The 16,855-nt window shown below is 45.5% G+C and overlaps 1 protein-coding gene across 1 annotated transcript in view; it reads left to right on the top strand.

Annotated features, from left to right (window-relative positions):
* LOC126176283 (uncharacterized) overlaps window positions 1–14,162 on the top strand; it is a 789,292-nt gene extending 775,130 nt beyond the window's left edge. The window contains exon 5 of the mRNA XM_049923433.1: window positions 12,410–14,162. Coding sequence (XP_049779390.1) covers window positions 12,410–12,596 — 187 coding nt within the window. The 3' untranslated portion in view covers window positions 12,597–14,162. The remainder of the gene's footprint in view (window positions 1–12,409) is intronic.
* Window positions 14,163–16,855: the final 2,693 nt, after the last annotated feature.

Below are 16,855 nucleotides of genomic sequence, written 5' to 3'. Positions count from 1 at the left end.
TCCACAGCGGCTGGGCTCGAACGTACCGAATAGCAACGATCAACCCTAACAACATTAGCTCACGAGTTAAAATTAAACTTAAGCGAGAGACAGTATAGGCATCGGACGTCGACATCGCACCATTCCAGGAAGTAGATTTGACTACGCTTCCAGCAGTCACGGGCTATAGGTCTAATTCCTCCGCTGGTGACCACTTGGGAAGTGGGGTAGCCATCTATGCCCCTGAGGGCATCCCGGTAGCTGATGTCACATACCTTCCGTCCGACAGAGGCATGGCGATCACCGTCGTGGGGACACGTAATCCCGGCCGAGGTAGCCGAGCGGTTCTAGGCGCTTCAGTACGGAACCGCGTGACTGCTACGGTCACAGGTTGAATCATGCATCGGGCATGGATGTGTGTGATGTCCTGAGGTTAGTTAGGTTTAAGTAGTTCTAAGTTCTAGGGGACTGATGACCTGAGATGTTAAGTCCCATACTGCTCAGAGCCATTTGAACCATTTGAGACGTATTGTCAACATGTACTCTCAGTCAGGCTCTACCCGCAGACACGACAGAGCACGCTTCTACTCACAAGGGAACCTCCCCACCGCACCCCCCTCAGATTTAGTTATAAGTTGGCACAGTGGATAGGCCTTGAAAAACTGAAGACAGATCAATCGAGAAAACAGGAAGAAGTTGTGAGCGACTATGAAAAAAATAAGCAAAATATGCAAACTGAATAGTCCATGTGCAAGATAGGCAACATCAAGGACAGTGTGACGCAAGGAGCGCCGTGGTCCCGTGGTTAGCAGAGGTACTTGGTTCAAATCTTCCCTCGAGTAAAAAGTTTAATTTTTTATTTTCAGACAGTTTTAGTGTGGGAGTAGACGTGATTACCATTCCTCCAGGTTGTACACCTCTTGTGCAACCGTTAGATGTGTTTGGTTTTCGGCAAGTGAAATACTTTGTGAAAAGATTCTATGATTTTGCGAAGCTGCACAGGTACACAGAGTAGTATTGTTTACGTGATCGTGTGTCAATTATCAAAGTTCAGACACTCACACATAATCAACTTCGCTCTCCAAAATTCCAGGACATATTCAGATTTGCTTGTACATATGCAGGATTTGACGGTCTACACACAGAAAAATTTTAAAACTTTAAAAACATATGTTTTGACAGAGCACAGGGAAAACTGTGCGACTGTGAAACGCATTCATTTGTTGCAGTTTATGTCACAAACTCTTATGTTTTCATCACTTTTTTGGGAGTGATTATCACATCCACAAGAAAACCTAAATCGGGCAATATAGAAGAATCTTTTTACCTATTCACCAAGTGTACAAGTTGGGTGGGTCGACAACATATTCCTGTAATGTGACGCACATGCCGTCACCAGTGTCGTATAGAATATATCAGACGTGTTTTCCTGTGGAGGAATCGGTTGACCTATGACCTTGCGATCAAATGTTTACGGTTCCCATTGGTGAGGCACGTCCCTTCGTCTACTAATCGCACGTTTTTGCGGTCCAGTCGCACTAAACTTATTACAGTGAACAGAGACGTCAATGAACGAACGGGCAGATCATAACTTTGCGAAAATAAAAATAGTAAGTTATTCACCGAGGGACCTCTAGTTCCACAGCTGACCGCGCTAACCACGGGACCACGGCGCCCCTGGGGTCAGACGCTCCTTGATGTTGCATATCTTGCGCATGGACTACTCAGTTTGTGTATTTTGCTTATTTTTTTCATAGTTCCTCACAAGTTCTTGTTGTTTTCTCGATTGATTTGTCTTCAGTTTTTCAAGGCCTATCCACTGTGCCAACTTATAACTGATGGGGGTGCGATGGGGAGGTTCCCTTGTCAGTAGAAATTCCCCCTTTATTTCTTTTTATTTCTTGTGCGCTGTGACTATTACTTGCTTGGGGAGGAGTTTAATTGTGTCCTGCATCCTGAGGATCAAATGCCCCGTTAAACACCTGTCAAGGAACTTGCCTTGTTGTCTGTGATCTGTTGCTCCGCGATACGTTGGAAGTTCGGCACTGCGACGCATCTGGACATACTTGCCACTCCGCGGCCGCCTTGGTAGGATTTAGGTCTCTCGGCCTCCCACATGTGCTCTCTGAGGTGCAGAACTTCGGCCCCTGGCCTTTTCAGACAACTGTGCCTACATCCGCAACATTTTCCTCCTGCAACAAGTGGTCTGGAGCAATCGTGCTCAGTGAGAGTTAAACACCTCTCACACCCACGATCCCGAATGTCTTCAACATGTTACAGAGACGAGGGTCATCTTTGAACGCCGCTTTCCACAGCACTTCACAACCTTGACTTGGCGGCTGGAATGTGCAAAACCTTGATTCAGTAAAGGAAGGAAACAGGTGCGTGGCACCGACACACTACCGACTATTTCTACGCCAGTCTCCGCTTCTTGGACGCCCAGCCGCCCATCCAGAGAGGAACGCAGATGGATTAAGACACAAATCGTGAAGCTAAGACTGACACGCAGTAGACTGCAGAGGGGGGTGGGGGGGGGAGGGAGAGACTGCTGAGATCCATACATCTAGATTCGGCGGCACAGGAACACCCCACCATGCATTGTATCGTCTCTGATGGGAAACAACGACTCGTCACCGAGATCTACACCTGACGCGCCAAGTACGTCACTTGTCACGCCGAAATCGTCAGTGTCTTTTTAAGACCACTACCACACCATGTTCAAGCAGTGGAACAGAGGCGCCTGCCTTTCGCGACGTTTGCTGGATGTACTTATGCTCACGACTGTATCTCCACCAGCGCCAGTAGGTCACATCATGCACCATCCAGTGCACGTTTCTGATTTCACCGTCGACTTCTGTTATGGTCACACTCATTTAGCAAGCACGCGCTTTCGTTGATACAAGGATTTCTACACCACACTACTCTGTTGGATATACGGCAACAACATCGAACTGAAACATCCATCGACGTGATGGCCCACGACTTGTCGTCATATCCACCGGCGTTTGCTTTCCTCCAGCGTCCGGGGAACACGGTACCGTGTTGCATGTTCAAAATTTGCCACAAATCAAGCTGTCCTACAGGACAGTAGGACACTCCGTTTTGTGCAATTTTCCACCTTGTGGACCATGTCCACCACCTGACTTATGCTGCAACAAGTGACATTTGGAAAGTGTCGAGAATTCGTTGCCCGCTACCTGCGTGTTCCGCAGAACCCGATTCACCCATTTAGTATTATCTATCCAGAGGATACTCATTTCCCCGCCACCAAAAATCATGCGATTGTATGGGTCAAGGGACGAACACTCAGTTACCTGTAAACTGATAGCCATAAATTACTCATTTACTTCTGGCAGTACTTACAAACTACTCACAATGAAATCGAGTATCTTCGGTCGATCTTAACGTCACACCCCCGCTCAGCTGGATGGCGCCACACTGTGACGACACTATCCCCCCCCCCCTCCCCAGGTTGAAATTTGACACTCCGCTTGCTACATTTCTATAACGTACCCCAAAGCGAGGTAGGCGCATGGACACGCATCCCTTTCTTTTATGCACTATACCAGAACAAGCCAACCATTCCCCCCCCCCACCCCCACCCCCCCCCCCACCAACTATGCTGTCCCTTCCTCCTTGGCTTCCACCTTCCTTTCGTGCGTTCCTGACCGGAAGTGGTGCCGGGGACATCGTGGTTGGGCATAGCATGTTGACCCCTGCCGACCACGCCCCCCTGCCCCATCTGCCAAGCAGGAGGATGTCTGCAAGTCATACCATGCCTCTTACCTCTCTTCCTTTTCTGTCTATGGCGTCAAACCTCTTAGCTTCTTTTCAGGTTTTTTCCTTTTCTTTTCATCCCAAACCTTACTATAAAGACGTTTGAACACCTTGTACGTGTAGTGTCTAAATTCAGTTCCTCCGGAAAGGCGGCCTTTATGTGGTATTTATACTTCTATGAATAAAGATATTTTGTTTAACCTGCATCCTACTCAAAAACAAAATTAAAAATACAGGAAAACTACGTTAAGACAAAAACGAAATTCGGTAGAGTAATTCCCAGCAAAATAATTTTAATAAATGCAGTCAAGACATCACTGTACCAAACCACTGGTCCATGTTCGAATCTTGGTCGTGAATTTTATTCCACTCGATTTTTATTTTAGTGTAGCTGATAGTAATGTGATAGTGGGAATACCTTTCTTTCCTTTTTTGAAGTAAAACATCGATTAATAATCAAATAAATGTGTATAATGTACAGGGTGTTACAAAAAGGTACGGTCAAACTTTCAGGAAACATTCCTCACACACAAGGAAAGAAAATATGTTATGTGGACACGTGTCCGGATACGCTTACTTTCCATGTTGGAGCTCATTTTATTACTTTTCTTCAAATCACATTAATCATCGAATGGAAACACACAGCAACAGAACGTACCAGCGTGACTTCAAACAATTTGTTACAGGAAATGTTCAAAATGTAGTCCGTTAGCGAGGATACATGCATCCACCCTCCGTCGCATGGAATCCCTGATGCGCTGATGCAGCCCTGGAGAATGGCGTATTGTATCACAGCCGTCCACAATACGAGCACGAAGAGTCTCTACATTTGGTACCGGGGTTGCGTAGACATGAGATTTCAAATGGCCCCCTAAATGAAAGTCAAGACGGTTGAGGTCAAGAGAGCGTGGAGGTCATGGAATTGGTTCGCCTCTACCAATCCATCAGTCACCGAATCTGGTGGTGGTGGTTAGTATTTAACGTCCCGTCGACAACGAGGTCATTAGAGACGGAGCCCATGCTCGGGTTAGGGAAGGATTGGGAAGGAAATCGGCCGTGCCCTTTCAAAGGAACCATCCCGGCATTTGCCTGAAACGATGTAGGGCAATCACGGAAAACCTAAATCAGGATGGTTGGAGACGGGATTGAACCGTCGTCCTCCCGAATGCGAGTCCAGTGTGCTAACCACTGCACCACCTCGCTCGGTCACCGAATCTGCTGGTGAGAACCGAACGAACACTTCGACTGAAATGTGCAAGAGCTCCATCGTGCATGAACCATATGTTGTGTCGTACTTGTAAAGGCACATGTTCTAGCAGCAATCCCGTATGAAATCATGATAACGTGCTCCATTGAGCGTAGGTGGAAGAACATGGGGCTCAATCAAGACATCACCAACAATGCCTGCCCAAACGTTCACAGAAAATCCGTGTTGATGACGTGATTGCACAATAGCGTGCGGATTCTCGTCAGCCCACACATGCTGATTGTGAAAATTTACAATTTGATCACGTTGGAATGAAGCCTCATCCGTAAAGAGAACATTTGCACTGGAATGAGGATTGACACATTGTTGGGCGAACCATTCGCAGAAGTGTACCCGTGGAGGCCAATCAGCTGCTGATAGTGCCTGCACACGCTGTACATGGTACGGAAACAACTGGTTCTCCCGTAGCACTCTCCATACAGTGACATGGTCAACGTTACCTTGTACGGCAGCAACTTCTCTGACGCTGACATTAGGGTTATCGTCAACTGCGCGAAGAATTGCCTCGTCCATTGCAGGTGTCCTCGTCGTTCTAGGTCTTCCCCAGTCGCGAGTCATAGGCTACAATGTTCCGTGCTCCCTAAGACGCCGATCAATTGCTTCGAACGTCTTCCTGTCGGGACACCTTCGTTCTGCAAAATCTGTCTCAATACAAGCTTACCGCGCCACGGCTATTGCCCCGTGCTAATCCATACATCAAACGGGCATCTGCCAACTCCGCATTTGTAAACATTGGACTGACTGCAAAACCACTTTCGTGATAATACTAACGTGATGATTTCATCAACCGACCACGGCATCACCGCCCGGATAATTACAATGGACATGATCCACAGATTTCCGGACATGATCCCGCTTATTGTAAAGAAAAATCAGTTGTTTCCTTTTATACATGACAAATCTATAGGCCAGCATTGCACTGGGCTGTGCCAGAAAAAAATATTATAAGAGCAGATATATATGCGTTATCCGGTGACTTCACTGAGGTAAGAATTTTCAATTCTGTGGTGATTTCATCAACCGACCACGGCATAACCGCCCGGATAATTACAATGGACATGATATTTCCGGCCGTGAAAGTCTACATTTTAGTATAATAAGCGGGATGACCATGGATTGGAGAAATTAGTAAATTCTTTAAACTGAGATGAATGATAGTCAAAAGTTAATTTTTATAAAAAAGATTATTAATAAGAGATTTTTTAAACATTTACATGGAACTTGAAATAACAATACCACATATGCGCGAGGCTGCTTTTACCTTGTATTATATCGCCCAGGCTCCGCCATCACTCCCCACCATCGGCCCAGCCAACTTCATACACACGACTGATAGCAACTACTTACTCCTACTGCTACACAGTTCCTACTGCAGTCAACACTGCTCTTTGGCCTCAAATTCTCTTCTAGCTTACGTATCGCAGGTAGCGCGTGAGCAATCCATCGAAATAACATCTGCTCGAATGCGCTAGCAACAAATTCCTTAATCATGGAACTCTTACAATTGTTAAGACCGGTTTCGATGCATTAAAACAGCATCCATAGGTGAAAACAGTGTCATAGTGGTGCACTGAGACGCATCCCAACGTTCGTAGTCAAAAATGATAATGCTGTATAGGGGAAGGCGTCGAAAAGATAAAACAGGACATCAGAGCGAACTGCACAGTGGTGCACCAGTGGTCGTTCTGAGAGTGCAGCACGGAAGGCGGTCAGGCTTGTGGGCAGAGATGTGTAATGATGCCTGCAGTAAAGAACCATAATTTTAACGCGACAAGAGTTGCTGTTTCTAGATGGAAGTTGTAGCTTCGTCCTGGATGTATCAAGAAACCTTCGACATCGCTATGAGGGGAGAAAACATCGCAACTACCCCTCTTTATATCAAAAGCTTTTTTCCCAACAGTGTCTGTAGTGCAGGGGTAAAATTTTGCTTCTACGGTAATGGCACTTAATGGTAGTGAATAGGAAGATGAGAGCACCGTAACAACAGATTACCACACCTAAAACGGTGTAAGAAAGCAGTTGGTACCTAAAACCGCTTCCAGTCGTCTCGTGGCGATAAATACTGGTCCTGTATGGTTTCCGAGGGAATGTTGTACCATTCTACCTGCAAAATAGTGGCAAGGTCAAGTAACGGTGGTAGAAGTGGGTAGTGACCACGCACCCTTGTTTCCAAAGTAGACCACGAAGGCTCAATAATGTTGACATGTGCTGACTGTCGTAACCAAGGGAGAAGGGACAGTTCTCATCGAGCATGCACAAACCAATCCTTGAAGATGTGAACTGTGTGAATAGGGGCCTCTGCCGTCTTGAAACACAGCATCATCACCGGGGAACAAACATTGTACCATGGGATGGACCCGATCAGCCAAAATGGTCACATAATTCTTAGCAGTAATTCGATCTTGCAGAGTAAGTAGAGGCCCGTAAAATACTACGATATGGCAGCGCAAATCATTACTGAACCCCCGCCATGTTTCACTCATGGGACGTAGACTATCTACAAGTTGGGAAAAGCGTGAAACAAGGCATCCGCCCAAATTGCTTTCTTCCGTTATTCGACAGTCAGATTTGATGATTTCGGCACGACTTTTTCCTGTCACGGGCATTTGCATCATGAGTGGTTTTGGAACTCTATCTCGCCCTACAATTCCCATCTTATGCAACCACTTTTGCGTTGTTTTGATGCTGACAGGGTGCGCAAGTGCGCTATTCAGTTCTGCGCTGATTTTCGCAGCTATCATTTATTTTTCTCCCACAATTCTCTTAAATGACGGTCCCCTACGATCACTCAAATACACTGTCATCCACGTTGTGACCTTACGGACAATGTTGTTGCCACTTTCCTTCAATACGGTATTCAGTGACCAGTCAGAAAATTATGACCACCCGCCTAAGCTACCTAATAGTCGGTATGTCCACCCTTGGGATGGATAACAGCGGCATGGATACAATGAGGCCTTGGTAGGTCGCTGGAGGAAATTGGCACCACATCCACACACACAAGTCAACTAACTCTCGTAAACTACGGGGAGGAGGGCGATTAGCCCTTACGCTAAGTTCAATCACATCCCAGATGTTTTCGTATCTGGCGAGTGAGACTGTCATCACGTCACTTTGAAAGTAGTACTGTGTTCCTCGAACCGCTCCATCACACTCCTCGCCTTGTGACATGATGCATTGTCTTATTGAAAAATGCCGCTGCCTTTGGGAAACGTGATCGTCACAAAGGGATGTATGTGGTCTGCGACCAGTATACGACACTACTTGCCTTGCACGAGCTCCACTGAACCCCTGGATGGCCACGTGAATGTTCCACAGAGCATAATAGAGCCGCCGCTAGCTTATTTCCATCATGGAGTACAAATGTCCAAGACTAGTCCCCTGGAAGACAACAGATTCGCGCCCTCCCATCAACATGATAAACCGATGGCCGCGTGCCCATTTCAATCGTAGTTGCCGATGTCGTGGTGTAAACATTGCACATCAATGGGTCGTCGGCTGCAGGGGCCCATCGTTAGGAGTGTTCGGTACGCTCTGTGTTCAGACACACTTGTACTGCGCCAAGCATTAAAATCTGATGTTAGTTCCGCCACAGTTCGCCGCCTATCCTGTTTTGTCAGTCTCTCGACACTGTAATGACGAGTGACCGCCGAACCCCACGACGTCTGGACGTGGTTTCATCTTGGTTTCACCACGTGTTGAATACACTCACCACGGCACTCCTCAACTACCGGACAAATCGTGAAGCTTCCTAAATACTCGTGCCGAGCACCCAGGTCATCACAATCCGCCTTCGGTCAAACTCAGACAGATCGCACGCCTTCTCCGTTCTACACACGAACAGCCCTCTGGCCGATACCAGATGTATGTTTCTCATTAGCAGTGACTCGTTGCCAGGTGACGTTGCTATCGTCTGGACGGGTTTATACCGGTATAGGTCGGTGGTCATAATGTTCTGGTTGATCAGTGTAAATCTTCGATTCGGTGTGTCTTGAAGCGCCCAGCACTGCGGCTACCTTGGTTACGAAAGCGCCCGCCATACGTCCATCAATAAATTGTACACGCTGGAATTCGCTTATTTCCGGCGTAATGCACTCACAACGACTCAGCACACCGTTATGGCCTCAACTAGCACTTTCAGCAAATTGAGGACACTGCACAAGTACCGTTCGTGTTTACATACTGCAGCGAAAGCTCCATTTACACTGAAGAGCCAAAGAAACTGGTACACGTGCCTAGTATCGTGCAGGGCCCCCGCGGGCTCGCAGAAGCGCCGCAACACGGCGTGGGATGAACTCAACTAATGTCTGAAGGTATGCTACAAGGACTGACACCATGAATCCTGCAGGGCTATCCATAAACCCTAAGAGTATGATGAGCGTGGAGATCTCTTCCGAACAGCACGCTACAAGGCATCCCAGATATGCTCAATAATGTTCACGTCTAGGGAGTCTGGCGGCCAGTGGAAGTTTTTTAACTCAGAAGAGTGATCCTGGAGCCACTCTGTAACAATTCTAGACGTGTGGGATGTCGCGTTGTCCTGCTGGATTTGGCACCGTCCGTCGGCATGCACAAAGCACATGAATAGACGCAGGTGATCACACTGGATGCTTAAGTACGTGTCGTATCTAGGCGTAACAGGGGCCCCATATCACTCCAACTGTACACATCCCACACCTTTACAGAGCGTCCCCCAGCTTGAACAGTCCCCTGCTGACATGCAGGTGCCATGGATTCATGAGGTTTCTCCATACCCGTATATGTCATTCGCTCGATACAATTTGAAAAGAGACTCGTCCGACCAGGCAACATGTTTTCACTCATCAACAGTCCAGTATCAGTACTGACGGGCCCAGAAGAGACGTAAAGCTTTGTGTCGTGCAGTCATCTAGTGTACACGAATGGGCCTACGGCTCCAAGAGCCCATATCGATGATGATTCGTTGAATGGTTCGCACGCTTACACTTGTTGACAGCCCAGCATTGAAATGTGCTGCAATATGCGGAAGAGTTTCACCTCTGTCACGGTAAACGATTGTCTTCAGGCGTCATAGGTCCCGTTCTTGCAGGATCTTTTTCTGCGAGCAGCGATGTTGGAGATTTGATGTTTTTCCTGATTGCTGATATTCACTGTACACTCGTGAAATGGTCGTACGGGAAAATCACGAGTTCATCGCCACCTCGGAGATGCTGTGTCGCCGGCCGAAGTGGCCGTGCGGTTAAAGGCGCTGCAGTCTGGAACCGCAAGACCGCTGCGGTCGCAGGTTCGAATCCTGCCTCGGGCATGGATGTTTGTGATGTCCTTAGGTTCGTTAGGTTTAACTAGTTCTAAGTTCTAGGGGACTAATGACCTCAGCAGTTGCGTCCCATAGTGCTCAGAGCCATTTGAACCATTTTTTGATGCTGTGTCTCATAGCTTGCGCGCCGACTATAACACCCCCTTCAGACTCTCTTACATCTTGATAACCTGTCATTGTAGCAGCAGTAATCGATCTAACAAGTGCGTCAGACTGTTATGTTATATTGGCGTTACATACCTCTGTATCTGAATACGCATGCCTTTACCAGCTTCTTTGCCACTTCAGTGTATATTCAAGCATGCGTTTTCGTGGTGTTTCCATATTTTTGTTCAGCTCCTGTACTTCGCCACTCCTTGACCGCAACTTATTTAGTTATTTATTAACCACGCCCATTTCCGTTTAAATGTCAGTGTTGTGGTATCGGTTGTCTGCAGTGTATTCTTCGCTGCAACCTTACTTTTGATAAAGCTGGTCTCCGCGCTACCAAAGTTTCTTTTAATATATGAATATTTCACTGTTTGTTGTAACCTCTGTCCACCTCCTAATATCTTGATAAATTTATTGCCAGCCTGCAAGTAGGGACGGTTTCGTTTGCCCCGACTGTTGAAAACTGATACCGGGAATCATACACTACTGGCCATTAAAATTGCTGCACCACGAAGATGACGTGCTACAGACGCGAAATGTGACCGGCAGAAAGAAGATGATGTGATATGCAAATGAGTAGCTTTCCATAGCATTCACACAAGTCTGGCGCCGGTGGCGACACCTACAACGTGATGACATGAGGAAAGTTTCCAACCGATTTCTCATACACAAACAGCAGCTGACCGGCGTTGCCTGGTGAAACGTTGTTGTGATGCCTCGTGTAAGGAGGAGAAATGCATACCATCGCGTTTCCGACGTTGATAAAGGTCGGATTATTGCCTATCGCGTTTGCGGTTTATCGTATCGCGACATTGTTGCTCGCATTGGTCGAGATCCAATGACTGTTAGCAGAATATGGACTCGGCAGGTACAGGAGGGCAATAAGGAACGCCGTGCTGGATCCCAACGGCCTCGTATCACTAGCAGTCGAGATGACAGGCATCTTATCCGCATGGATGTAACGGATCGTGCAGCCACCTCTCGATCCCTGAGCCAATAGATGGCGACGTTTGCAAGACAACAACAATCTGCACGAACAGTTCGACGACGTTTGCAGAAGCATGGAGTATCCGCTCGGTGACCATGGCTCCGGTTATCCTTGACGCTGCATGACAGACAGGAGCGCCTGCGATGGTGTACTCAACGACGAACCTGGGTGCACGAATGGCAAAACGTCATTTTTTCGGATGAATCCAGGGTCTGTTTACAGCATCATGATGGTCGCATCCGTGTTTGGCGACATCGCGGTGAACACACATTCGATGCGTGCATTCGTCACCGCCATACTGGCGTATCACCCGGCGTGATAGTATGAGGTGCCATTGGTTACACGTCTCGGTCACCTCTTGTTCGCATTGACGGCACTTTGAACAGTGGATGTTACATTTCAGATGTGTTACGACCCTTGGCTCTACCCTTCATTCGATCCCTTCGAAACCCTGCATTTCAGCAGGACAATCCACGACAGCATGTTGCAGGTCCTGTACGGGCCTTTCTGGATACAGAAAATGTTCGACTGCTGCCCTGGCCAGCACATTCTCCAGATCTCTCACCAACTGAACACGTCTGGTCAATGGTGGCCGAGCAACTGCCTCGTCACAATACGCCAGTCACTACTCTTGATGAACTGTGGTATCGTGTTGAAGCTGTGTGGGCAGCTGTACCTGTACACGCCATCCAAACTCTGTTTGAATCAATGCCCAGGCGTATGAAGACCGTTATTACGGCCAGAGGTGGTTGTTCTGGGTACTGATTTCTCAGGATCTATGCACCCAAATTGCGTGAATATGTAATCACATGTTAGTTCTAGTATAATATATTTGTCCAATGAATATCCGTTTATCATCCGCATTTCTTGTTGGTGTAGCAATTTTAATGTCCAGTAGTGTATTAGCCTTACCGGGCGCAGCAGCTAAGCCGGGGCCCTCGTTGTGTTACAGGAAGGAGACGGAGGCGCAGTACGTGTCTGCGTGGCTGCAGGGCGCGGCGACCGCCTCCGAGCCCTGGTGCGCCTCTTCGCACCCCGGCTGCGCCACTCCGCCCGACGGCTTCCTGGACGCCCGCGTCATGGCGCTCTGGAGGGCGGCCTCACGCTTCGTCAGGATCCGCTTCCGCAGCGCAGACTAGGGCGCCAGCCGCGCACTAAAGCCAGCTTTGTACGCAGTGCACGACTCTCACTGCACGGATGTAATATTTGCTGTAATGAACAGGAGCATTGGAGCTTAAGGCCAGGTTCTCATTCATTTGAGCAAAAAATAGGCAATATTTGGAATGTTTTTTGAGACCGTGAAAAGACATCAGAAGATCTGTTTGGGAATTGTGACTCATCACACCGGTACTTTCAACTTTGTTTTACGTTTTCAATACAAAAAAATGGCTCCCGTAATTATGGTTTGATCAAGGGCCTGCGAGTCTGAAGTACGCAGACGACGTGCAGTGTAACCCCTCAGGAGTTATCTGAAACCAAAAATGAATAACATCAGTCGGTACTACATTAAACTTGCGGGAACGTACACCTAACCACAATAAAATAACCTTAAATTTAATAATATGGTGCTAACTCGAAATGTTTGTTAGATTTTTCGGTGTTTGCTTCGTTCTTTATGGCTTTACAAAAAAATATAAATACAAAAGATAGAAATTAACAGACTGAATCGTTTTTATTTTGTGCTGCACGCAGTTACGAAAACTCGTTTCTCTAGAAAAGCCAGTTTAAAAAAAAATGTTCAAATGTGTGTTAAATCTATTGGGACTTAACTGCTAAGGTCATCACTCCCTAAGTTTACACACTACTTAACCTAAATTATCCTAAGGACAAACACACACACCCATGCCCGAGGGAGGACTCGAACCTCCGCACATATAAAGTTTAGGGAAAAATTTTATTTGTATTATTAATTCAATTTGCATAAACACTACATCTTATTACATATTTTTTGATATCGTTGAACACTACGTGAAGTTAGATTTCCAAAGTTCAATATGGCTAATCCAATGGGGCGCACGTAAAATTACGTTTTCACCACTTGTGACCAAAATTTGACAAAAAAAAGTTGATAGCGTTACTTACGTTTAGTCTGCAATTCCAGGACCGTATATTAAACCTTCCTCTAACTCTAGTTTTTCCTGGAGAACAATTTTCTCGTTATTCCTGGCCAGAAAAGCCAATGTGGCTGAGGTGGGTATGCTGCGTTCGACAGCCGGCACATATGTTTTCGTGTCTACTGCAATATAAATCATTTTGTGAGCGTGCTTCATAGCACTATAAGTTTTCTACCTGAACCGGGCGTTTATGGCTGAGAGCGTCCCACGGCGACCGTGACGCTACTTCGAACAATGGGCTGCAGGAGCTTTTGTAACGCATGGATTAAAAAAACCTTTTCGTCCCTCATAAAAGACACATGTACCTTTCAAAAAAATGCAATAAAATTCTAATTTTCGACAATTTGAACTAGAATCTTCCCTTAAGCCGTCAGTTTGTTTTAATGTAACGAGAGTTGACATTTCGATACTGTTTCATGGATCAGATCATATTTTACCTGCTGTGGTAAACATATGCTCAGCTTCATTTTTCAGTAGCAATACCATTTCGACGATGTGTCATATGATTTCCAATCAGGACGATCTTTGTGTCTACGTACGACTGAAATGTGAATTTGTATTCCAGATTTGACAACATAAATCGATGATAAATATAACGCCGTTTTGGTAGTACACTCTACATATTACATTTTGTATTTGTCTTTCCTTTTTTTAACTTTCATTTTGTCGTCTTGTCCTTCTTTATTTCCTCACTGTTTTGAACCATACTTATACAGGGTGAGCCACCTAACGTTACCGCTGGATATATTTCGTAAACCACATCAAATACTGACGAATCGAGTCCACAGACCGAACGTGAGGGGAGGGGCTAGTGTAATTGGTTAATACAGACCATAAAAAAATGCACGGAAGTATGTTTTTTAACACAAACCTACGTTTTTTTAAACGGAACCCCGTTAGTTTTGTTAGCACATCTGAACATATAAACAAATACGTAATCAGTGCCTTTTGTTGCATTGTAAAATGTTAACTACATCCGGAGATATTGTAACCTAAAGCTGACGCTTGAGTACCATTCCTCCGCTGTTCGATCGTGTGTATCGGAGAGCACCGAATTACGTAGGGATCCAAAGGGAACCGTGGTGGACCTTAGGTACAGAAGAGACTGGAACAGCACATTACGTCCACATGCTGACACCTTTTTATTGGTCTTTTTCACTGACGCACATGTACATTACCATGAGGGGTGAAGTAAACGTACACACGTGGTTTCCGTTTTCAATTACGAAGTGGAATAGAGTGTAGCCTACTGGGAACGCGTCGACGTATGTGGTATCAGCATGATGGTGCACCTGCACATTCCGCAATTAACACTAGGCTGACCCTTGACAGGATGTTCGACGGGCGTTTCATAGGACGTGGAGGACGCATAAATTGGCCAGCCCGTCCTCCTGATCTTACACCTCTGGACTTCTTTCTGTGCAGTACGTAAAAGGAGAATGTGTACCGTGATGTGCCTACAACCCCAGAGGATATGAAACAAAGTATTGTGGCAGCCTGCGGAGACATTACACCAGATGTACTGCGGCGTGTACGACATTCATTAAGCCAGAGATTGCAATTGTGTGCAGGAAATGACGGCCACCACATTGAACATCTATTGGCCTGACATGTCGGGAAACACTCTATTCCACTCCGTAATTGAAAGCGGAAACCACGTGTGTGCGTGTACCTCACCCCTCATGGTAATGTACATGTGCAACAGTGAAAAAGACCAATAAAAAGATGTTAGCATGTGGACGTAATGTGCTGTTCCAGTCTCTTCTGTACCTAAGGTCCATCACCGTTCCCTTTGGATCCCTACGTAATTCGGTGCTCTCCGATACACACGATCGAACAGCGGAGGAGTGGCACTCAAGCGCCAACTTTAGGTTACAATATCTCCGGATGTTGTTAACATTTTACAATGCAACAAACGGCACTGATTACGTATTTGTTTATATGTTCAGATGTGCTAACAAAACTAACGGGGTTCCATTTAAAAAAACGTAGGTTTGTGTTAAAAAACATACTTCCGTGCATTTTTTTATGGTTTGTATTAACCAATTACACTAGCCCCTCTCCTCACGTTCGGTCTGTGGAATCGATTCGTCAGTATTTGATGTGGTTTACGAAATATATCCAGCGGTAATGTTAGGTGACTCACCCTGTATATACGCTAAAAGTGATGCTGAATCGTAGTGGAGCATATTAAGGATGGAAGAGTAAGCTCACAGAGTGAACAAGTTATAAAAAGGCACTTAAATAGCTGGCTACAGCGCCCAGACAGAAGAACAATGCTCAGGCAAAAAGAAAACCACACAGGTAAGTAAGTATGTATACAGTTATAAATTCATATCGTATTTCAAAATAGCTTTCCACATAAGCTAATCATAAACGGCACTAAATAGGCATGTAAGAAAGTATGGATCACTAGAGGGATTAAAGTGGCTTGTGAAAGGAAAAGGGAAATATATCTGTTCGCAAGAACAAGCAGATCCTACAACAGTTGCACACTACAAAAACTACTCAAAATTGCTGCAAAACGTTGTTAAAAAATCAAGAAACATGAGTATTATGTCAGAAATCAGTAATTCCGATTATACGGCTTAAGGCTCCATGAAATGTAGTGAAATGAAAGACAGGACAACCAGCCACACAACACGAAAAGATCACTACTTAAGTGAATGGAAGGGCTATTAATGGTAAATCGCAAGTAACAAATATATTTAACAGTCATATTCCTAAATATACTAGAAAACATAGGAAGAAACAGTTCAAGAGAAAAATCACAGCAATATGTTACAAAAATAACACTCAGGAATTCAATCATATTAACGTATCAGTAGCTTTTCCTTTTGAAATCAGGCCAACTATACATTGTCTCAAAAATAAAAACTTATTGGATTTTGATGGTGCTTTCAATAGACTACTAAAGATTAGTTCCCATATAATAAACCTGTCTTATCTGAAATATATAAAGCATCACTAACACAAAGCATTTCTATAGAATAACTGAAAAATGCCTTTCCTACACGACTGTATAAGAAAGGTGATAGGAGAGTGACAGAAGAAATGTAAAATATGTGCTTAAAAGTACTATTGACTAGTTTTCAGCGAATGATCACACCCTCAGTTTTAAAAAACACATAACATATTCAGTTCTCTACATCAGTGATAACTGTAACACATACTGAGGAAACGATAAATGGGTCGAAACTTCAAAATTTTTATGTATCCATAATGATGACAATAAAAACAAACAAAAAAAAACCTCTGAGAAACTTTAACTCAGCCGCTTTCGC

The sequence above is a fragment of the Schistocerca cancellata genome, chromosome 3, assembly GCF_023864275.1.
Source record: "Schistocerca cancellata isolate TAMUIC-IGC-003103 chromosome 3, iqSchCanc2.1, whole genome shotgun sequence".
In the NCBI taxonomy this organism is placed as follows: domain Eukaryota; kingdom Metazoa; phylum Arthropoda; class Insecta; order Orthoptera; family Acrididae; genus Schistocerca; species Schistocerca cancellata.
Note: the sequence above shows the minus strand (reverse complement) of the source record. Positions and strands in the feature narration are given on the sequence as shown.